This window comes from Buteo buteo, chromosome 6, assembly GCF_964188355.1.
Source record: "Buteo buteo chromosome 6, bButBut1.hap1.1, whole genome shotgun sequence".
NCBI lineage: Eukaryota > Metazoa > Chordata > Aves > Accipitriformes > Accipitridae > Buteo > Buteo buteo.
Window position 1 is genome coordinate 31,096,282 of NC_134176.1, and position 24,982 is coordinate 31,121,263.

The 24,982-nt window shown below is 34.2% G+C and overlaps 1 protein-coding gene across 1 annotated transcript in view; it reads right to left on the reverse strand.

Annotated features, from left to right (window-relative positions):
* Positions 1 to 493: 493 nt before the first annotated feature.
* SCFD1 (sec1 family domain containing 1) overlaps positions 494 to 24,982 on the reverse strand; it is a 53,517-nt gene continuing 29,028 nt past the window's right edge. The window contains exons 15-25 of the mRNA XM_075030348.1: positions 23,093 to 23,189; positions 19,201 to 19,271; positions 18,191 to 18,270; positions 17,553 to 17,615; positions 16,487 to 16,562; positions 14,550 to 14,603; positions 9,824 to 9,876; positions 7,078 to 7,111; positions 5,765 to 5,830; positions 1,659 to 1,727; positions 494 to 709 (exon numbers count right to left, since the gene is read on the reverse strand). Coding sequence (XP_074886449.1) covers positions 686 to 709; positions 1,659 to 1,727; positions 5,765 to 5,830; positions 7,078 to 7,111; positions 9,824 to 9,876; positions 14,550 to 14,603; positions 16,487 to 16,562; positions 17,553 to 17,615; positions 18,191 to 18,270; positions 19,201 to 19,271; positions 23,093 to 23,189 — 687 coding nt within the window. The 3' untranslated portion in view covers positions 494 to 685. The remainder of the gene's footprint in view (positions 710 to 1,658; positions 1,728 to 5,764; positions 5,831 to 7,077; positions 7,112 to 9,823; positions 9,877 to 14,549; positions 14,604 to 16,486; positions 16,563 to 17,552; positions 17,616 to 18,190; positions 18,271 to 19,200; positions 19,272 to 23,092; positions 23,190 to 24,982) is intronic.

Genomic DNA, 24,982 nt, shown 5'->3' on the forward strand with positions numbered 1-24,982 from the left:
CTATACAGTGCAGAAGAAAATTATTACAGATTTCACAGTTTTACAGTTTGAAACTGTGACTGTGTAGGCAAACAAATTTTCTCTTAAGAGAAAAGCTAAATTACTGTATCAGAAACTTGTACTGAAGGTATCTTCAAGTACATCTTTGGTCCATGAAGCAAAGACTGCACAAATCTAAGCACAAGTATAATGACTTTGGTAAAATAAAAGGTAAGAACTAGAAGTAGTAGTTCTCTTGCTCTAAGGCTGTTTGTCTGTGGTCCTAAAAGGCAGTTTTGTCCTTTTCAATTTTGTTAAATAGTCTGGCTTTAAAGAACACCACATTTCCTAAAGACAGAGTTGACCTCTTCTTCAAGCTATTGCTTTGTTTACTGTAACAGAAACTATACATAAGAACTTGAAAATGCTATGCTTTTCAGCCAGCTCTGTCATATGCTATAGCTAATACTGCATTTAGAATGTAATAATGTGAAACTGACCCCCACCAAAAATGTAGCAGGTTTTAACGTTTATTTCTGAAATGTTGATATACACCGTATTAATTACAGATTTTTTTTAAAGGTTATAATAATAATGAAATGGGTTTAAGTTTTAATATAATGACAAAATTATAGATATGAAGATATCTGAATATTTTAACAATTCTCTGTTGTCACGTTGCCATCCAGGTAATGGTGTTTCAGTCTTATTTCTGGCCAAGTTGGGACAGCTAAATGTGAAGAGACAGAAAACTATTAGGTTGTTCATCTTATTCTTTCAGTCCAACTAATATTCAGTTCATACGGTAAATATTTCTGTCCTATAAGCTTTGTTTGTCTCTTACAACCAAAAGTATGCTGGTAATAGAATATTTAATGCATACCCTCACGGGAGAGGATCTGAGCTTCAAATCTTAAGATTTGAATAAATCTCAGAGGTGAAGGTGCAGTGCGCACAGTCAAGTCAACAAAAAAGTTAATTAAGCTGACTGAAGAGTTATAAACTGGTAAGTACCATTTGTCTCTTTCAAATGCAACAAGAATTAATTCAGTTCTTTAAAATGTAGTTTGGAATAACAATTTATTCTCATCTGAGTAGGAAGTAAAACCATAGGTGGTGACAGTTACGGAAGGGCTGCTATTGGCTGACCACCATGAATAATTTTTATTTTGCATTTGTATTGGAATGAGGCATAGAGAAGTAATGGTGATGGTGTTTTTAACAGCACTAAAAGATTGATTTTAGTACTGGTACGGACAACATCAAGCTCCCACTAGGCCAGTATTTATAAATAGCAAAATTTAGGACAAAGGTTTAAAGATCAGTTCAATAGCAGTTTTTAACGTGTAAAAGTCGCTAGAATAGCCTGGAAAGACATGCTATTTGTGAAAGTATCAAGAACTGAGTCATTTTTTTCATTAGGATTTATGTTAAGGCAATTGTTATGAAGCTGTTCACCTGCATTACCTGTGAACTCACATTGGCAATACAGGCCTTCAAAAGTTAATTAAAAATAATGACTCCAAACCCCCATTTCCATCAAGTGAAAATAGATAACAAGAACATGTATTAATCTTTCACAAATAGTTTGTTTTTTCCATGGAGAGACGTAAAGGTAAGTAAGTCAACACACAGTTACAGAAGTAATTAATATTATAGAGGTTATCAAAGGTACCTACCTGTTTTATAAACTGTGTAGCATTAAAAAGTTCACTGCAGCCATACAGGACATGTTTGCCTTGTTTACCCTAAATAAAGGACAGGAAGAAATCAAGTGTTTAACAGAACAGAACAGCAGAATTGGCTTAAACTAATTGTATACCAAAAAAAAAATAATCTTGATGATGTTGAAGTCTTACACTTTTGGCTGGAAAAAGAACAGTTGTTCCACCAGAGTAAAAAAACCCTCTAATTAAATTGAAGTGGAAAATGCAAGACCAGAGGCAGAAAGAATGTGGAAATAATGGGGCATTTTACACATTTAAAATCACTAGAATGCTAAGTTCTCTGATGGATCTATGAATGGCTTGGGAAGTTAACAACCTTACTTGAGCAAATCCTAAAATAATGGCACTGCGCTAAGAATAATGACATATTTACCATTTCTGTTGTGTTAGAGCCAGAAAACTTCAATCTGTAATTCATTTCCACGTGGTGATGTAAAAAACAGCACTTTTTTTGGTAAAGGGATTCTGAAACAGTTATGTTGATTTCAATTGGCTGTATGAGAAACCTAGTTTGCAATTTAACTGCATTTGCTTGATAGGCTACCAAAGTGCTATATTAGCAGTTTGGAAGTGAAAATTAGTTTAAGTAATACATAGTTTCAGATTATTTCCAGTGTTGGGCTAATAATCCCATGGTTCCTCAAGGTTCAAGCATAGGCTTGAGAAATCTGTTTTACTGTTAAATTATTTTGCATTTTCCTGTATTAGTTAGGTAAAACTTACTTATTAAAGAGCAAAATAGGAACATAAGCCTTGAAAAAATGATTTTGTTTCATATGTATTACCAATTGTGCTGTTTCAGCAGAAAGTAACAGAAGCAGATTCGAACAGTCCTTAGCTGGTGGTCACATGCTAATTGGGGAGATGGTAATCCTAGTTCAAGTCCTCATCTTTATTAATTTTGAGTGGTTTGTGGCAATAAGTGATTCTTGTCACTGAGCAGGATCTTGAGCTTGCATCTTCCCACTTTTCAGGCCAGTTTTTTAAATCTTTTTTAATCTGGTTTTGATCTAAACTGGTGTGACTGTATAGCATTTGTTTCTGCCTAGTACCCCCCAAAGTTTTAAACTATACAAATATTTGTGAAATGGGACTGTTGCCTTTCAGGCAGCTCTAAAATTCATTAACATACACTTCCAGTCTGTTGTATATATTCTTCTAAAAAAAGTAATTTTTAAAATGTGTATGCTTTTATTTAAAGTTAAATACTTAGTCCATTAAAACAAAGAGCTACATCTCCAAATAATCATTGGAGTCAAGTCAAAACTGCTTAACATCTAAAAAAAAAAAAACCCCAAGCCTCAGTACTCTTCCCAAGTCCAGTATTATTTAATGACTGAGAAACTTATGCTGGATTTACATTTCTTGTGATAAATGATAACATCTATCCCAGGTAGTTTGGAACAGATCATCAAGCAGTATCTTTCTAACCATCTACAGAAGAAAATTAAAGGACATGCTAAATTCTTTTGCACAAAACAGTATGCTAGTCTCCTCTTGGAGGCTCCCTATGGCTTGCAATTTTGATTACACATTTTCAGCATGTTGAACTGAACTTGGCCAATATATTTATTTTAAGGCACAATCTGCCTTACTGACACTGTAAATATTTGCTTTTTGACAATGTGAAATAGTCTATTCTAGCACAGAACTGCTAATAATTGGATTTGAGGGTTCCTCTTAATTGTCCTACAGAAAAAACCCAGAATGTCAAAGCTGAATGAACATTGCTTCCTGTTTTAGAAAATTTTAAATACTTTCTCTGTGCTTTTCAAGGCAAACTGGCAAAACAGATAGTACTTAGAAAAATAAAGCAGTGAATAAAAGCTTTGTGGTATCTGCTTGCAAGAACAGAACTGTTGATTTTTCTCTTTTTATTCTGGAGGAAGACTGATTGAATATTAGAATAATTACTAAGCTACATCTGTTGAAACAACAGATGCTGGAAGTGTACCACATGGAAAAGCAGATTTTATTGGATAAGCCTGTAAGTCACCTGGGAGAGGCAGACAAGTCTCTGGGGGGTGGGCGGTGGAATTAAGGCTTTCATTGACCTTTCTTGTTTTTTCAAGAGCGAGCAGCTAAATGGAATAAAGGTGAGGGAGTCTTCCCCCTTGGGGAGGTCATCTCCCACTGACTAAGTATGCAGTCTGAAGAAACATACAGCACCCTTCAGCTGTGACAACTGATGATGAAGAAACCTCTGTCCATGGGTTCTAGAAGAATAACTATGTCCAACTTCTGACTCTCCGTAAGATCTAACATTATCGTTCCTGTAGTTTTCAGCTCCTTCTGTCCTCTCCATCTGTCTACCAAATGACCTCCTGATTGCCCTCTTATTCCTCATAAACGCCAGCTTCCTGTCACTTTGTATGAAGTGCTGAGTGTTTAACTTGTCCTTATACAAAGGCTCTGTGTATATACCTATAAGCATACACAGCAAACCTCGGCTCTGTCAGTATGCAGCTACATATCAGAGAAATGTATTAGCCCCTAGGGGATTCAGTGTTTTATTTTAGTAGGAAGTAACAAATACACATCACTAATACACATGTTGCTGGGCATTCTTTTGAATTGATATGGCATCTGAAGCGGCTTTGGGTAAACTAAGGAGCAAGCCAAAAGTTTGACAGTGCACTCTGCTCCAGGCAGATGCCCCAATGAATGCTATAATGAGTTATCCAGGATAGTGGAAAGTGCTAAGCTGAGCCTGAACAATTTCTTTAATTTACATTCCCCTTCCTCTCCCTTCCCCTATCCAGACCAGCTCTGTTCCAAAATGGCTGCCTGTTGGGGGTGGGGGGAAACACCTCTGCACACACGTTCTGACTTTACGTTCTTCAAGATTTACCTGGACATAAAACTCTCATGTACTTGTTTTGTGGAAGAAGTGTTTTTCAGTGACTAATGCTCCATATTTGTTCTTTTGTGTGAAAAGCCTCAATCCAGTCCACCACAGGACAGGACGATAGTACCATGAACAAGGTCATGATCTGGAAGGAAGAATGGTATGCTGCTGCTCTTAAATAATTTATTACCTACTTCAAAATTTTATCAAGGTTCCTTTTGTATTTTTTTTATGCCTGGAAAGTGCTTGAATCCCACACCCCTGCCTTCCAAGAACTGTAATGATGTAGTTACTTTTCTCCATCCACTGATTTTTGGTATACATGTGTTCTGCTAGGCTGGCCAGCTGGAACCAGAGAACTTAAATCTGTTACACCAGCATTATAGTTGGTTATGTATTTTCTGCTTTGTGCGTATGACGCCTCTTATGCTTTCTACACAGAATCAAATGACGCAGCATATCAAGAATAAGCTTCTGTTAACTCATTAGCAAAAACTTCTAAATGTGGATAAATAATAAATGCTCAGATATTGATGCTGATCTGATCTTTGCTCTGACAGATAGCATAGTATTTGCATTATGTTGGCTTCTGAAACAACAGACATTATGCTCAAGTATGATTGTTGTAAAATAAGATACTGTTATCTGTAGGCCTTGTTTTGAACTGACTTCATGTTGTGAAGTTGCATATGAAAAAGCACCGTAGTATCTCTTCTGTGGTATTCATGAAAACTAGCGAATTCTGAGCAGTTCCTTACTTTCAAGGCTATGATATGCTACAGCTGCTTTATTTAACAACAGCAAATGAAAACTAGTAACAGGACTCCAAAACAATATGAATAGCCAAACTGACAGCATTTGATGTGTCAGTACAGAAGACAGGTTAATTCAGTTAGCTACATCTGCTGACAGTTTCCAACCATGTTAGTGTGTATGAAGACAAAATAAAGCAGAACGCAGTTTATTTACTCAATTAAAAAGTGCAACATGAGCAAAAATACCAGAAACAGTAACTCTTTGTTGGTCTGAATTAATACTCCACATTTTATACTGATTTTGTACATACTTTTTTCCCAGAGTCTGTATATAATAAGGATGTTAAGGCTAGTTTCATAGACTTAATCTTCTAAATACTAAATGTTACACAAACCCTGCTAAAACTGGTTTCTATCAGTAAGTTATGGACTACAACCGACAGAAGTGCACATACCTTTATGTAGTCAATAAGATTTTGATATTCAATATAGTTGCCTCCTCCAACTACAAACACTATTGCCTAAAAGGCAACACACATATAATCAGAGTATGCATTCAAATTCTTAACATTTCAGTGGTAAAATATATACCAAATCATTAAACCTACAGTAAAAATCATTCTAATCACACTGCAGTCTAATAAGAACTGGATACAGAACCACTAGCTTCCTGCCCTAAAGAAGATAATAGAAGAGTTTTTAGTAGGATGCAGAACAGCAAGCTGAGAGCTTTTAACATGTCACTATCTTCTACTAAAAAATATTTGAAACATATGCAGTTTCAACATTTTACTTCTTTGAGCGGAGATGTCTCCAGTGACCATAGGAACAGTTAAAATATTTCCATGGATGCTTAAGAATTGATTTGGGACACAAATAAAATACTTCTGTTATAAAGGAATATACTTTCTCATTATTTCCCCCCCTCTCACTTACCACTGGTAATAATCTATAACATTACAGACCACCAGTATTTTCTGGGCTATGCTTAAAAGAGAACACTTAATGAACAGAAAAAGGAGTCTTAAGAGTTGCATCATTTTTGTTAACATTCACTATCCAAAATTGTTTGACTACACTATATGAATTTTATATAGACATTTTTGCTAGCCATATATATATATGACACCACGTCTATTTCTTTTGTTCAGGAGGATAATTAAGACATTTCAAGAGAAATCTGAGACTTCTGTATATTGCCAAGGCAAAGATTTTGCTTATGAAACTTGGTAGTAAGATCAGGTAAGCAAGACTTTTACTATTTGTAAATACTCATGTTGAAAATTACTGAAAGTTACTGGCATTAGTATAAAATTACATTTGTTGTTTTGCTTTTTTCCTTTAATTGCAGAGACTGTTTAAATTACTGTCACTTAAATCAGTGGTCAACACTGCTGTTTAAAGCCAGGCAAAGGATTCAATCTAGAGAACATTCTAAAGATCTGGTATAAAAATGGGGGTTTTAAATTGCTGAGTACCCAATTATGATATTAATAAATCCCTGTAATTACCTCCAGAAGAATTTTCTAGATTTTTTTTCCTCCAGTATTAGTTAATGTTTGCATAGTCCTTTGAAGATGAAAAGACTTCTTCAGAATAACAGCTAATTATAATTAATACTAGGTATAATTAGTCTAAGTGTTTTTTTGCAAACAAGACCTCTCGTTTTCTTAATTGTGATCATAAAAAATGACTGGTACTTCAGGATTTTTTTTTTTTTTTTTTTTTTAACACATGAACATTGAAAAATAATTTCTATGTGACTTACCTCCTGGAATGGATTTTTGTTTCTTGGAACTGAGCTATAAAAAGAAACACAAACTACAATTTAAATTTTATTAGACATTAATATAAATACGCAAAATAAGTATCATGCACACATCATGTTTATGGAATACTATATAATATTAGGCATATAAAATAGAGCAATAATGCCTTTCTGCATTCATTCTGTAAGTATTCTATTTAAATGATTTGTTATGGAAAATCATTCATTCTACAGGACTGAATACATCAGTAAACAGGAGTTTTACTTCATCAGTTTAAAGGTTGCTGTTTGAATCATAAGCTTTGTGTCAACACTTCTTTTCAAGCTTAAAAGCTCTAACTATAGTGCTACTAGCTAGGAGCAAATACAACGAGCAAAAAATTTCATCAGTATTAGCACCGTTCATGACACTTACAAATCCTGCCTATTGGAATCTTAACTAGGTAAGCCAGTCAGTCTGCAGTGCCTGCATGTGTACTTATTGACGCTTCAAAAATCTCAAAAACTACTATAGGCAGCAGGAATGTGTTCTGCTGTCAGGTGTCACAGCAACAACATTAGGATTAAAATGATTTAAGGAGGAGAATGTAAGTTACAGTTTGGCTGGTACAGACTCTTCCTCTCCATTTGAATACACAGTCCTAGCCACAGGGAAGTAGCAGGGAGAGGGGGAGAAACCTCTTTTCCTGCATCACCTTGCATCTTCAGGAGGAAGGGAAAAAGCAAAGAGAAAGCTCTGAAGGGTCAGTCTGCTCGCCTGCCCTTTGCTCACTACCTTCCTGCCCTGTACGGGCCTGCAGCCCCAGGTAGTCAAATACATCTTCTGTTCTAAGACAGATTAAAAGCATTGCATTTTGCCCTTCAACTTACCTTTTGCCTTATTTCAAGAAGTTTTCTCTGAGTGACCAATAACAATTGACCCAACATGGAGTCCAGTGTACCAGAAAAATAGGTTTTGAGAGGGAATGGCTATCTCTAACATGTTGTTTTGATCTGGCATGAGTACTACAGACTGCCCATAAGTGGAACTGTTACCCCAATTCTCTAGTCGTTTGAATATGATATGACAAATCCACATACATTTTATGTTATCCTTTCAGAGGGCAAGGCCTGTTTATACTTGATGTAGGCTTTACACAGGATATAAAGATACTGTTAAGACTGAATTACAGTAATGTAGATCCTACTCTATTTAAAAAATAATAGGTAGAAATGCCAGTATTTCTTAAAACAGGAGTATGTTAGAAAAAAATTAGTCACTTTTTAATATCATTCCATTAATTATACTAATTGATATTGTTACTTTAAACTAGTAATATTTTGTCAAGCCAGCCAAGCTATGGTTTTTTATCATCTACGTAAATAGTTGAAGGGAGAATTAGAAGAAACCCTTATATAGCTATACTAGAGTTTTGTTGTCATGCTCAAATATGATTTAAGGAATATAATTTCAGTTTATGTAAAAAACCCAAACAAACCACAAACTAGAAATTAAGTTTTTCCCTATGATGATTATTGTAGCTATACAGAATGGCACATTAATGAACTGGTATAAATGCATATCTTTACATTGTTTAAAGCAATGTAAGAACTACTTGGAGTGGGTAAAAATGCACATTTACATGAGAAAAACCCTTCAGCTTTAATAAAACAAATCTTTGCACTTCTGCACAAAATGCTCCAAAAATGCTATAAAAGCATAACAAAACAATGAAAGTTGCAATTAAAATGAAATACAAAATACTGGCAATTTTCTTTTTTGATGCTTTGAAAATCTGCTTATCTTTGAAATTATATAGTCTGTAATAATACTTTCTAATGAAACATACACATTATCTGAAATTTGTTTCCTATTACTACTTATGCTGTCAGAAATATACTTTCCATATTTCAAGACTAGAGGAAGCAGAGACAGATTTTTAGGTACATAACTAAAACCAATTCTGGACCTATTTTATCCATAGTCATCCTGTAATAAATCCCTGCAATTAAACAAGCTGATTGTTTTCCCAGAGGTTTGGTGAAAATTATTTTTAGAAGGTATGTTAAAATTAAGTATCTATCTTCTCTGTTTCTAGGGTATTAGAGGTGAGATTATCAGCCACAGTTATTGGTCAAAAATATAAAGCAAAAGATACAGATTTATAAACTTCTAGTGTAATTCCACTTCCTCTCTTTTATTGGCAAAATAAACTAAATCCACCTCTCCCTTGATATGCACATGAATATAAAATGTGCATGTGCCTGTACAAGACCAAATGCAGTCAATTTTTTTGTGATTTTTTTTTGCAAGTTTATTAACAAATTACTAAATAAGAGTTGTATTCAAATGAAAATTTTAACTGTTTAAAAAGTGATAAAGAAATTTTGGTGCACTATCCAATGACTTTTTAATTTAACAGTGAAAACCTACAAATTTTCAAAGAAACCAAGCAGTACACCTATAAAGAATTCTAACATTTATTATTGCTAAATATTAGTACACATTCCTGTGACTAAACCAATGTACATGTTAGCAGCATGTTCAGTCACTGGAACAAAAGATATTTTTTTTTTTTGCAGTGTTATAAAAATTTATCTGGTTGATCCACTTCCTGTTGTGAATTCTTTCAACAGCAACTGTTGTAACTTAGAATTAATGACTACAAGTAGTTAATTGTAGTCAGCATGTAAAATAAAACCGGATTTCTTAAGTTACGCTGTGAAAAGGCTATGAGGAAAGAAGCAAAACTCATAGTAAACTCACCTGTCACTGCCTCGTAGCATCTTGGGGTCAAAATACCGGTAGTCATCTGTCTCCTATTAAAAACGTACTTTTTATCTCAAAAGATTGGAATTTTGGCTTATGAATTTCTGCTTGTATCTATTACATTAAACATCATTCAAACCAATGTCGTTTTGCACTTAGCAGTCACATCTTTCAAAATTAATTGTGGTGTCTACTAATACTTACGGTATTTGTACATAACTGAACCAAGTAGAGAATAAACAACAGTGCAAGAGCTATGAAGGGTGCTATTGAGCTTTTTGTTTCTGGTTCATCTAAAATTGACTATTACACACTTTCCAAAAAATACATTGGTTGCATAATAAATCCCAATAGAAAGGCAGTAGGCAGAAAGAAAAATTAAGGTGCTACCAGCTTTAGAGGAACATCACAGGGTTAGTTATAAATGCTAAAATTTTCCAGGTTAGAGATCTGCTATTGATTTAATATTATAAAACAAAACACTTCTATGGCAATGAATGCTAAATACAAGATAGATCAAAATCTGCTACTGTTATGTAACTTACCCTTTTCATTTCATGATTTATGACTACTATTAAATCAAAATTAAGCTCTTGAAGAAATGAGTTCCACAAGAATTTGACAAGTCTGACTGTCTAAACTATATAAAAAAAAATGTTCTTCACACAAAACACTGAAGCAATTCCAATATTTTTATTGGCAACAAGCAGGATTTTTGCCAATTATTACGGATGAAAAACAAAACTTCTTAGTAACTCCTTCTGACAACTACTTGGCTTTCTTCTGTTTCTATACTACATTTTCATCCAGGTACTGTGAAGTTTAGTTTGTGGATAAACTACGTGCAGGACTACAGTTGATTTCATCTGGGTGCTTACATGCAAAATCTCTGTGTTTTGATGATTCTGTAGAGCAGAAATAATTCTTCTTGAGCAGTAGCCATTTTCTGGGGAGTTTATTTGAGCTCACAAAGCATAACTACCTCTATTACTACAAAATATTTAGCATACGTGTGGTGGTTACACACACAGAAAATAAATCTATTTGATATTAAGGACTTACATGTAATTATATAAAATATGTCTCTCATCCTCTTTTTTAAAAAAAATTAATTTAGATCTAATTTCACACTGAAGCCCTGTAAAATGCTTTTTTTATATGCTCCACCAGGAATTTCAACTGCATTTGTAAAGGCTGCCAGCTTTATGATTTTGGCAGCCTTGTACATAAAGATGGTACAGTAGTGACTTTGAAGTAATGAGAGAGCTGGGAAAGGATAGATATTGCTGCTGAAACTGAGAGGTATTTGAGAAACCTTTAACTTGGATAAAGAGCTGCAGCTTCCTCGCTTGTTAGAATGAATTACAGATCAATGCCAGAACTAAAATCAGAGTTAAAAAAAAAGTATTACAAACATTTCCTCCTGAATGTGTTACTGCTGTGTTTTTTCACTGTGGGCTTGTGTAAGTAGACACACAAAAAGTGGTAAAGTAATAGAAATGTGATAAGCTAGTTTATTTTTTTTGTTGTTTTAAATACACCATTCCTGCTGAAATCAGTTCTGAGGGTGCAGGGAAAGAAACCCTACTAGACTTTGTTTACTTTAAGAAATAGCTAGTCTGCCAATAAAAACAACTGTATAGCAGTTTCCTTAGACACAACTGAATCTGTGACCTCCTAAGCAATTCCAGACTAAAATTCATACTTTTGAAATTATAATCTTAATTTTCAAGATTTCAAATAAAAATGGAAAAAGACCCATGGGAATATGCTTGACTTTCAGTCTGTATTGGTTTTCTGCAGAAGCTAACATGACTAGTTTGGATTAAGGAAGTCCTCCATTTTTAGAATTTTTTTGTTGTAATGCATGAAAGGTAATCACACGGTAGGTATATCCTAAGCCTGAAAGATACTATATTCACTGAAAGGGATGATAGTAACCAAAATACAGTTCTATTCACAAATAAGACTTACCTACCTCTTAAGTGAATACAAATGCACATACTATATTGACAGAGGCTAAACCCCTTTGGGACTTTGTCATAAAAATATTAAAGGTTTACTTATCAAAGATAAGAAGAATCAAAGCATTTTGTGGAAGATACTTAAAAGAATCTCGGTAATTCTGTAGTAAGTGGTGGGCAATTTCACAACTATGGGTTAAAATTTATGTATACTTGACAATACGATTTATTTTTTTTTGTTAGGAGGATTTAAAGTTTTAATCAATCTTCATTTAGCGATACCAAAACAAAGCAACTATGTTAGATTTATGAAAAGAACATTCCTTTATGAAAACATAATCCTAAAGCAATTGCTTAAAAACCTGCTTCAACCAATAAATGTTAATACTACTTAAAAAAACCCAAGTAACGGATTCCTTTAAGGTCATCAATGAATGTTTCTGAATAAGTATTTCAAGAAAAAGCGTAACTATAGTTAAACAATCTAGACAAATTAAAAAAATTACAGGATGGTATTATTGCCCATAAGAACTGTTCTATCTGTTCCCGCTTCCGAAAAACTTGGAAAACACAGGGGTAGACTCATTTGTGCTTCCTGGTAGCTGTGAAACAAAAGAAGCAGCAGGGACAAGTAATACACAAAGTGATTTACAGATAACCCTACAGAGCTTTGCACAGCATATCATTCTAAATAGGTTTAAAATCACAACTGACAGTAACATTTGCGAATGTTGGTGATACAAGTTGTATATTTCATATATTTACTTTATTGTTGCATTTTATACTTAGAAAATAATTTATGTTCTTTGTAATAATTGTTTGACTTCTCAATAATCTGTTCTAATTTTGCATTACAACTTTTATCTGTATGTACATTTCATACAGTGATCACTGTAGTTAGTAAGATTCAATTAATTATAAAGGAAATTTTTTTCTATTTTGTAAAAAAAAAAAAATAAATAGAATCTTAAGCTTTTTTTCCCCCTCCCTTTGTATTTTGCCTGCAGTGCAAAAATTCTGGGAAATAGAAAAGGACCTCAAACATCAGAAGATGAAGAGTGGCCACGGTGGCCTATTTCTACACATTGACCTTTTCCAGATACAATTTCATTTCTGTTGATGGTACAGCAAGTCTAAACATATTCCAGAATGACTCTCTGGGTTGCTTCTGTTAGCTGAAACTTACTCAAAAAGTTGCTGTCAAATTTCCTGCAGGTTAGCAGAATCATTCTTTAGGGCTTGCCTGGTCTCTTATGACTTGAGAAGTAGGACTCCCTGTTTTGGGCCATGAATACCAGTCTCTGACATGGCAGTGAAACATGAAGCTGCTGTCTGACTGGCTCAATCTCTGCTTTTTCAAGTGAGAAGATCAATGTTTTCTCCAAATTATCAAAGTGATCGTAGCTGTTTTCTATTAAGTGAACTGTAACAATATCACATCAGCAAAAAACCCCTGTGTGATGTGTACACTTTTCCAAATCAATTCCTAAACTTGTACCCTGAGAAAGCTAGCGTTTATTTAAGAAAAATTGTTTTCTTTTTTCACCTGCTTGTAAGTTATCTGTAGTTTTTTATTTTGGATTTCTGTATTAAGTGTTCTGAGTGACCTCTACTGGTTGACTAGATAAAAGTAGCTCCGTACCTATTTTCTAGGTCTTGCAAATAGGGACAACAATCCACTGCCACTGAAAACAAGTGTCAATTTCTTTGTTTAAGAGAGAGCGAATTTTCTGCTAACAATCATGACAATATATTATCTATGAAATACAGCTTAAGAAAAGACAGGATTACTTGCATGTTGATAATTTTCGTATTTTACCATTATTTATCTCCGTTTACATATAGTTAATAACTGAAGTTGAAAGTGGGCTAAGAAGAATGTTTTAAACCTACTAACCAGTGTGAAATATAACAATTGCATCTCTCTGACACTGATGACATTAAAACAGGATGACTGATACAATGTGGCAAACATATTAAAGCTTTCTAAATTACTTTTAACAGGTGATATTTTCAGAAGAAGTTTGTGCACAGGATGGTTTTATGTTAGAGTTCTGAAGGAACGAAGTACATAGTAAGAAAAGACTGCTTTGACTATACACTATGTATAAAAAGACAGGGCTATTTTTAGCTGTAAATTCTAGCAAATGTCTTGACTATCTAGCTAACATTTAAGCGTTTCAAAAGTTTGTAACTTATGTAAGTCTCAGCAAATTTTCCCAGAAACAAGGGGAAAAGAGGACTTTTCTGACAGAAAACCAACTCTGATTGCAAACTGAAAGACTGCATGAGTACTAAAATATCTTCCTCTGAATAGTAAAGCTTTAAAGATGTGGGAAACAAAATTTTCTTTAACATACCTCTCTGTAACTACTTTGCTTCTGAACTCATGCTCTTAAAAAAAAAAATAAATAAAAAAATCCCCTTGATGCAAAGAAAATTTCGGCCCACGGTTCAACTTTTAGAAATTTCGGAGCAGCAGAAACTCAGTATAGCACAAGAGTAACAGAAGCTCAGAATTGGAAAAAAACCTCAAAAACATTAGTTCCAATGAGACACAATAAATAGTCATTATTTAGAAACTATTTTTATGCAAAAAATCTTATGAAATAGTTATGAAAATGGATCTATTCTTGAGATACAGCATGATTAGATTTAACTGCGTTACAATGAAAAAAAATAGCCATGGCATATTACATCTCACAGCCTCAAGATTTCATTTGTTCCACGTCTTTCCATCTGAAGGCATTTATACTTACGGGGTTTGACTTCATCTCCATAAGGTTGTCTAAAATACGTGTGACTGGTAGATTCTGTAAAACATAATGTGAAATTAATGGAATGCTGAAATGCTTACTAACAATTATTCACAGGCATGCTATTATTTACAGAATAGTTTACAGAGCATTTGAAATACTACTTTAAACAGTTTTTTTCTTATATTTTGTAAAGGTTGAGCAGTTTTATCATCACCTAAATTACCTTTCTGCACAGAAAATGCAAACATCTGAGGAGCATCTAGCTAGGGGATGAACAGATAGTGTAAAAAGAAGTGTGAAGACAAGAACGGAGTTGTATTTAGGTATTACCAATATATGCAGACATGTGATGATGTATGCATTCTTATTAAAAAAATACTTTGCAGTTTAAGGAAAGAATTTTAAAGCTGAGGATGAGAGCTAAGGGTGTGATTCTAAAAAAGAACTAATGTTGTCAAAGAAATAGGTAAAAAAAGCAATCCTGGCAACAAATGTTTGGATGAACTGGAAAGGAATAAACTTTGAGATTCAAGATGACTTTTCCTTATTTAAGATGGGAAATGTTAGCTTGGACAAAGGATCTGAAGTACTAAACAGTCAAACCACTTTAGTTATAATAAACTGAGGGAGAGTTTACATAGCAACAGAATTGGAAAAGTGTCTTGTTGACAGAATATATCAAAAAAGAATATTCCAAAAGATTCTCTACAAATAACACTGAAAAATGCTTAGTAAAAATCCAATGTAAATCCCCAAATGACTGAATGAGGAATAAAAAGTTAACTTTAATAGAAATACCACAGACCTACATCAGGCTAAAAAATATGAGGAAGAATAGTGTTTTGTTTGGCTACCCCAAAACACCTGGAGAAGGAATTAAAAGCCAGAAAAAAATATCCTGAAAACATTGGCATTGTGGCTTCTTACTCACTCAGAACCCCCCAAAAAGTTAGCCATTTTGTCAAGAATGCTACTAACTTTTTAAAGCCACATGTTAGAAGAAATGACAAAATGTTTAATTCAAGAAGAACAGGAAGTCTTATTTAGAATAGAATTATTATTTATTGTTACAAGTAACAGTTTATCTGAATATCTCTATAAAACACAATATACAGGCAAGCTGCATATTTATAACAGTTTTCTCAACTATATTTCATGACATGCCACTGATTTGTAACTGTGCAATGCGACTTATCATACCTAGTCATAGTGAAATTCCCACAGAATAAACTTCATTGACTTCCCTACAAAAGCCACGGGCACAATCTTTTAAAACCTTTATGTGATAGCTGACATTTTTCATGCATTAATTATGTGTATAATAGGATGATTAAACAAACAACAGCTATGATAAGATTAACTATGTCAAAAAGATGCATCTTTAATTAGAGGTAAGATTTCATTTTATTTAGTTCTGATATGCTGCATTTCTAAGTTAAATTCTGATTCTTCCACTAAGAATTATAATACAACGAATGATCTTTTTCTTAGAAATCTTGATGTCAAAATATTACAGAATTAAGATTTTTAACAGTAAATATTTATTTATTGCCACTTGATGAAAGTGCATTTTGGAGAAAATAATGTGTCCTCTACAGGCAAACAGGGTTCTGGGAATGACAATTCAAAATTTCAGCTACAACGAGTTATACAACCAGTGTGTCTTTTTTTTGTTGTTTGTTTTCTTTTGGGGGGTGTACATTGGAATCTAATTCCTTACAAATGAAGGTATTAAAAAAAAATTTGAACATTAGTCATTACTTCTCTAAAAACCAGAAGCTACAAAGAGATAGATCTATCCACCAGCAGAGGTTGATGTTGTTTTTTACTGTACAACTAATTTTATTAATATGACAGAGGTACTGAAAGTTGTTTTTCTAAGTGTTCACAATGCTCATGTGATGATACTTTTTTTTTTAATTGGTTTTTAAACTTACTTGTTGCTTCAGTACCAAGTTCTTCACTCCTTCCATTACAAACTGTGATCCTGTATTCATAACACGTGAAAACAGACTGAAAAACAAAATAAAGACGATGTGTAAGATTCTTAAGTTTTATGCTGACATCCAATTCCCATTAAAGTTAATGGGACTTAAGTATCAAGTCATTCAATTTGTCATGAAATATATTCTTCAAACCACATGGCAACCAAGTATATGGGAATACACCTATAATCTAGCAGTTAGATCCTCACCTATCACAATAGGAGTCTTGAATTCTAGTCTATAATCCATTGAACAGTTTGTTTTACAACTTCAGTAACGTAAGGATTTGAGTGCTCCTTTCAAGTGGGTGTCCTAATCACCAGAGTTAACAGAGATGCTCAGTGTTTCCAACCAACCAAACAGTAATTTTTCTAAGTGAGACAGCACTGGAATTCTCTCTAACCATACTGCACCACAGTTTCCTTATGACAGTGTCAGTGCATTCCTGAAAGTAAAGTTGGTAATGAGGATTCAAATCCTCTCAAGCACGGGAGGACCCAAGTCCCATATCCTGTGTCCTGTATGGGATATATGTACCCTTAGCCCAGTCATTATCTTTTCTTTTCATGTCTTGAAATAAATAATTACACCCTTCAACAAGCAGACAGATACCCAGTCCAGGACATCCTAATGAAAAAGGAGAGAACCAGTTTTGAATACACAGGGCTGTTCTTATCTTCTGCCATTGATTAAATAAGGTTCAAAATGATGGCTGTCAGAGATCCATTTCCTGGTGCTGAATTCTTCTCCTGTGAGAGTATATTTAATGTGCAGGTGCAGATATCACTATATTAAGTTACTTTGTGGATTTGGTCACAGATGCTTTTATTTTCTTGTGTGTAAGTCCTACGCACTGTTAAGGGGAGATGAGTGCTTGTAATTGTCTGTAACTTAAAACATTTTACAAATAGAGAAATGTTTTGTTCTGGGCCTTGTATAGCACTAATCACATTTTCAGTACTACTAAAGTAGGTTAAAAGAAACCAAAGGCTTACAGAAAAAATAATCAGAAGCATACCCCAAAGGTTTAGGTGTAGTGTTTCCATAGCTGGTTGGAGCTGAAGCCATCTTAGTGAAAGCCCTGTGAAAGCAGGGATAGAAATCAAATGCTTATCTCATGGCACATACTGCTGTAGAATGTTCCATTCTGGTCATCTGAAAGTGAAAAAACTTCTGCTTCTCAAACTCTTTCAGGAAGTAACTATTTATTACATGCACCCCACTTGTCTAGAAAGACAATAGTTAAGGAACTGTAAGGAATTAGATTTTATACTTAAAAGACAAAGAATTTATTTTGATACCACATAAAACTAGAATAACTGAAAGGCAGCATGGCCCTCTGGTATGAACCAAAAAAATATGGAGTCTGAGCTAGCACAACTTTTCATTTAATTCAGTAAGTTGTTTCTGTCTTGGATGATTAAGTACACTATTATGTGTCATGTTCAACAGTGTTCTGGCATTACTGGAGTTTAGTTTTAAAATAAGATTTGCATGTATTACCATAACAGTGACAGCAAAAAAATATGCCAGAGTAAATGTTTAAGGATAATTTACGATGTATGAGAAGTAACACATAATTCTTTAGTAACAATGCTGAGTTCTGTAAAATTACCCAGTTATAGCCTCATGTAGGAGAAAAAAGAAATTACTTACTTCCATTGTTTTATGTAGCTCAAAGGAGCAAGATTACAACCTGCATCCGTCAATGCTTTTTTATACTGCTCCAAATCAATCTGAAATTATGAAGTGGAGAATTGCAAAAGGTTGAAACTACTCTTAACTCTCTTTATGCAGAAAGACAAGATATCCTTATCTAAATATTAAATAAGCAGTGTAAAGTTATAGCATTAATCAAAGTTAAGAAGTAATTATGAGTCTTAATCCCATTTCCTACCAACTATGAAAACAGAACTTAGAATGCAATTTGCTATAAGCAGCTCTCATTAAACTGAACAGTATTTGTGGAATTAAATCCTGTGCACTTTCAGATATCGGAACAGTCTTTTATATCAGCATCTTTAAGAAAGTTATCAGAATAGTGGTTTCTGTAAAGCGTCACAACAACAAATAATAAAAATGAAGAGGAGTTAATACACATTTATGAGAATACTTTCTTTTTGCCTAACCCAACATATTTTTTCTACGACATAATGTTTCTACAGTATAATAAAAATCTTCCTTGAAATTAATCATCATAAGTTCAAAAGAAATATTAAGAAATAGTTTCCCAAATTATTCAGATATTGGCACAAGAAGCATTTCTCCTTTATTCATCTGCTTGTCAACTGACCCAATTATGCTTGAATATACAAGGATAGAGTGAAGAGAGTCATATTAATATTTTGTTTTATCTGCTTCTATTGAGCAGTAGAGCAGAATAATAGAAAGCATGCCAAGATGTGTCTTGCAGTAACTCTGAACTAAATATTTCAAAAGATAATCTTCCTTCTTACTACTCATTCATATCTTTTGAAATGATGGCTAAAGCTTTGTGAGCAGATTCCCTGATAATACTACAAAATTTATTTGAAGTTTTAATATTTCCTGGTCATTTCATATGTCGCTTCATAAAAGAAGCAGAAATACCTATTCAGTGCTGAAAAGATACAGAAAAATCCTGTGTGGTAGAATCTGGTGTTGAAAGCTGTAAAGAACATACATACCTCTGAAGGTGCCTGAGCTGAGCTTATGTAATAGATAAGAAATAATCGCATTTTGTCTTCTGGAGTTCCCGCTGCAGTAAAAAAAAATAATAAAAAAATTAGAAAACTACAATTGTAAATATGCTGCTATGTTAATTGCTCTTTAGTAATAATATATATGTACATTCAGACCTTCAGTTATGACAATAATTGTTATCTATTACCATGGCTGCCTTCAGTGTATAAAATGATAGACATTTAGCACTTTTAATAAAAGTTGGGTTAGACTGGCTCACTGTTTCTGAAAGTTTACTTACACTTCCCCCTTTTGCTTGTAGCGAATATTAATCTTCAAATAACATATTAAAAAAGTTATGTAGTGGCATTACGTCTTATTTTATGCAGGGATTAGCAAGGAGTAGATCCATGAAAGAGAAGACTAAAGAAAAATCACAAAAGTAAAAGCCACAACACATTATTTTTTAGCTCTACAATTTGTTTATGCAGCCCTACGGTTGACTGTACTGAAACACTTGAGAGCTGCAAAAGCACTTATGTGAACTTTTGGTCAGGAACAAAATCCTGAACTTCCAACTTGCCTTCAGGAAGGATTTCACTTCCTGAATCATCTTCTGTCACACCACTTGTTAGAAAAAAACCACTGCTACAAATTCTTGGGAAGCATTATCTATCAATGGCAATCAAAATTCATCTCTGCCAGATCAAAACAATGATGTGGCCAACCCTGTGTTACTTGGACTATAACCTACTACAGCAGATTTGGAATGCCATCTACTTTTTTCTAAAAGACAATCACTACTAGTAAAGACCATAGTGTCCAATGAAGATTTCAGAAGTATAGCTTTTCAAAACATGTCAAATTTGTAATCCAATACTTCGTTAAAAAAGCTTGCTACCTTTAGATATAGTACAACATTTTATAAAAAGGCACTTTCTTGTACTTGTGGGTAAGAAAAAAGAATTTTTTCTGGGTTTTTGTTTCACCACCCCTCACCCCCCCCCCCCCCCCCCCCACTATGGAATGTGGATCATATCAGCAGGGGATCATCTAATCTAATCTGCAACTTTTGTTTATATGTGAGCATGTATTTAGCTTGGCAGAAGTTAAGAGTGAGCACTGTCATAATGATCATTTATGACCTGGTACAATTTTTTCTGTGAAATAAGTTTTATTAACCTTTACTAAATACCAGTAAACCAGAAGATCCAAGAACTGAATAAATGTTGTACTATCAATCTAAACCAAAAGCCAGCTTTCAATGTAGACATCCACTTTGAGTTCATTTGGGTAAAAAAACCCACTTTAAACATTCTAAATATACAGCGTAACTGACTTGAAAACTTGTTTCCAGCTTGACAGTTTATAGCTTGTTTCAGCCGTCTGCTGATCACTAAGTTTCAGTTTCAACTGGAATACACTGGCACTCAATATTATATTATTTCTCTCGCTGGGCCTATTTACCATGTCTACAAAACTAGAAGGTTTGTGCTCACAAGAGTGTAAGTGGTCTCACTTACACATTGGTGTAAGTGATATTTTGTCTTACTAAAAGATAATACATTTTTTTAAAAATCTGTGATTGTATTGTGTACACTTTACTAAATCTTAGGAAAACCACTTTGTTTGGCAAAAGTACTTTACCCTTGACATACTACTGACGTAAATCATAGCTGTGATAAACAGCTATAAAACCCAGGTCAGTTGCCTGTAAAATGTTCACTATTTTTTTCTAGGCTATGCTCTGTAGCAGCATAGAGCGTTCTGAACAAAACTTACCTTCGTAAACCTAGAACATAACAATTTTATTTTCCACTCAAAAACCAGCAGGCAGCCTTTAGGGCTACTGAGTAACTACTAGAGGAAAGCAAAATCAGTAACTCTCATTTTATCACCACTCTAGGATATAATATCCACTGAACTGGGAGACAGCTAATAGCCCTGAGTGGTAGATAAGTACAACATAGTAAGAAATGGGAGGCTGTTAATTGGTCAAGTCTAAGTGTTTTTGTGAAGACCTCTGCAGATATCATTGTCCACAAGACAAGTATCCCCACAGATAATGCAAACAAATCGTTTACCACTAAAAGCATTGGAAGACTTCATGCATCATTCCTTCAAAATGTTTTCTGCTGGTATTTCTCAGTGAAACACACAACAGGAAGCTGGCCAGTTTTACAATATAGCATGCCCGGAAATCCTTTTGTTACGTAAACTTATCTTAAACCCAGGGAATGCATAGGAAATGCTAATGTGCTACTGTGAACACCTGAATACTTAGCTTATGAAAGAAAACTCCAGCTTGGAAATCTAATCTTTCTCTTGTGTAAAACCCAAGAACTTTGCTAATAGGAATGCTGATACGATACATCAGGCATGGAAAACAATCTGCTTTATACTGCTATCTAAAAACGCATAGAAAATGTGGATTCAGGTAAAAAGTAATTGACCTGGTAGGAAATACTAGCAAGCATAATAATTTCTGTTTTCATATCTAAGTTCACACAAACTTAAAAGCTGAAATCAAAATAGTACATGAACAATTAATTCTGAACATGGAAAAGGACTAGTTTGTATTGAGGCTGAACAGAAGTACAGATTACACATATTCTTATTAGCTTCATATTAACAAAGATAGCCCGTACTGAATTACAGATTGATGCCTGACATCAGATTTCCTGAAAGTCTGTTAGTTTCTAGACCTGATCCAATATGGGATCTGTAAAATTTTAGCTCAGACTTCTACTAACCATATACTATTTCTTCTACTACCTTTTGATTCTATAGCACAGACACTAATAAAAGATTTTTTAAAAATTTCAGCAGGATTTACATATACTCTTTCTATAAATATGAATCATTATACAAACTCTAAGCAAACATTATGTCCAGTATGTAGCTACAAGACTACACATATAAGCATGCAGTAACAAAACATTGTCTTAAAGAGCATACTGGGAAAAGAGCAGAAACCCTGGGTCTGTAAATGCTTGAGGTTTGCCAACATACTTGCCAATACGCAGACAGGCCAGTGGTCATAACTTAAGTTTTACAATCTTGCTCTGCAGGTTATTTTGTTCCAGCCAACTGGTATCAGATCATATTGAAATCTGTCAGAGGGTTGTGACATACCTCAGGTTGTGAGAGGCTGAAATGAGAGTTGATGCTATGATACTATGAAAAGCTGAGAACCCATTCTGGACTCAGCCTCCTACAGAAGGACCTGTAGTGACTACTGCTAACAGAGACTCTGAGTATCACCCAGTGTGTAAAGCTTTGTTATGCATGAACCATGTATGAAACAGAAACTGGGATGTATTGCTCTCACAGCAATGAAAACAGACATTCCACAGCTGGGTCAATGCATGCAAAATTTCAGGTGAGTCTCTCAGTGAACTGGCCAATTTATGTCTTGCTTCCCTTCTCCCATCCATTTTTTTTTCCTCACACAAGCAAAAGCTACCTATGTTACAACCCCTTGATCTAACCAAATTCTATGAAATGCCCTTTCTCATTCTGTTTGTGAGGTCTGTATGCGTTATAAAACATGCAGTAGGATTTTAAAGAATCAGTATTGTTCAGACCACACACAATTCCAAGCTCTACTAATAAACACTGGAGAAGTACAAGAGTTAAAATATTTTGACCTTCAGAAACAAGGAGTTAGGAAAGGATTTTAGGGGATCTTCAAAAGTTGCCAATATTTTGGATATTACTCAACCAAAATACTAAACTCTCTAGACTGCTACTAAAAATCAATAAAAAGCTGTTTTCTTTACAAGCATTGCACAGCCTGCACATAAGCTCTTTACCAATGCCCTGAAGACTCAGCAGGTACAGATTTATTGTATATCTCAACAAATTTTATACCAAGTTCATATTTAAAGTACTTACCATCTGGGTCAGAAATCATGTCCAGAAGTGATTTATCCAGAGTGGATTTGCTCATTATTTTTTCCTCATATTCAAAATACACATCCAGCTTTCGACTCTGTTTAAAAGTAAGCGTTAGGGTTAACATCTATAACACTGTGAAAGAGTATTTATTTCCTCTTTAAAAAGGTATATAGATTTAGTTATCTAGACCATTTTTAAAAATTTATTTTAAAATAAATTTTCAGTAAAAATAACTAAAGCTGTAATATGCTTTTATTAACTCTCAGAAAACTGATGGTTATGTAATTCTCATATTAAAAGTGAAAATGCAAGTTAAGTAAGGGATGTCTGACATGCATATATTAAACCAGAAGAGGAGCTTTTGTTTTCAACTATGGTTTTGCCATCATGGTCAAGTGAATATTAAGCCAAATTTATGCTAAACCTCAAGTCTCTCAGTCAACAAGGCAATTACTCAATGCAGATAAATTCATTCACACCAAAGATGGAGAAGACTTCATAATTAGATTATCTTGCTAACACTGGAAAAGAAGTCTCTCATTATACAATGACACATGTAGATGAAATTGTGAAAACCCATTTTTTGGGGAGGATGGCACAGGGACTGCACAAAATTAATGAGGCACAAACTTTATGGAAGACATCACATGGTCATGCAACTAATGTCTGCATTGCAATACATCTGCATCAATACCCAAGCTTTGCACTTCCCAACCATCATATAATGAACTTACAATCTAAAGACAGACAAATGCATTCCAAAACTTACTTAAAAAACTTCTGTTACATCACAGATCATTATGAGCATTTGAACATTAAAATGTAGCATCACAACAAATGTTACAACTACTCAGCTTACAAAACCTTAATATCTGGTAACTAACTAAATCCTGGTGTTTGGACACATTCAGCTATGTATTGGCTCAAAGAGGAGGCTGGCAGAGTGGATCTCCATCTTGTTGCCTTGGAAGTGTTTCAGCTCCACATCATACCCATTGGGAAACTGAAATGATATTGCCAGAGTGAGGCAAGAGCCACTGGGGCTTTTCTTGGGTTAAGAGATTCAGGAAATTTTGCCTGACAATGCCAAGGCATGCAAAAGTGGTATGGCACCTTCTAACCCAGCGCAGTGGTGGTTGTAACAACAGCAACATAAAAACTTCCTAAGTCTGGTTTTCACATGTTTTTGAATTCTACTAAAATTATTCCTGAGATCACAAATAAGGAAATGGAATTTTAAAAACCAGTTATTTCACCACCACCCCCAAAAAAGGGAAAAAAAAAGGTACTTCTCTAGCCTAAGGTTACTAGGGTATTTCACCTTTTGAGTATTGTAAATTCATCAAAAGAAGAGTTGGAGATGAGAATAAAAAATAAAAGAGGTACGTCACAAGAATAGTTTAATATTGAAAGCCTTTGGCAATCAGCTTATGATGCAGTTAGCTATATAACACTTGCATTTCTCATTCACCATCTACTGAACTCATTGAGAGGAGCAGTTGCTTGCAGAACAGCAACTTAACTTAAAGCCTTTGTGGAAGATTGCAATTACAGCTTAGAAAGTAAACTACCACAAAGAGTGCTCAAAAAATGACCACTTGCTACTTTCAGGGGCAGAAGGATGTCTTCTGCTGTTCGTCATAGCAACTACAACTACGTATAAGGTGTATGAAGTGACCAAAAAAACCCCCAAAGGGCTAGAGCTTCTTTCAAGCTATATTTACCTTGAGCTCATGTCAGAAGAGTAGTCACAGGCAAATTTTGGTAGTTAAGCTACTGTAAAACCTTGGATTAATCTTGTATTTAGCCAAAGTTAAAGGGATTATCAGTGGTGATGTTACACTAGTTTACAGTCTGAATAGAACTGAACTACCAGCCTTTTTCCAA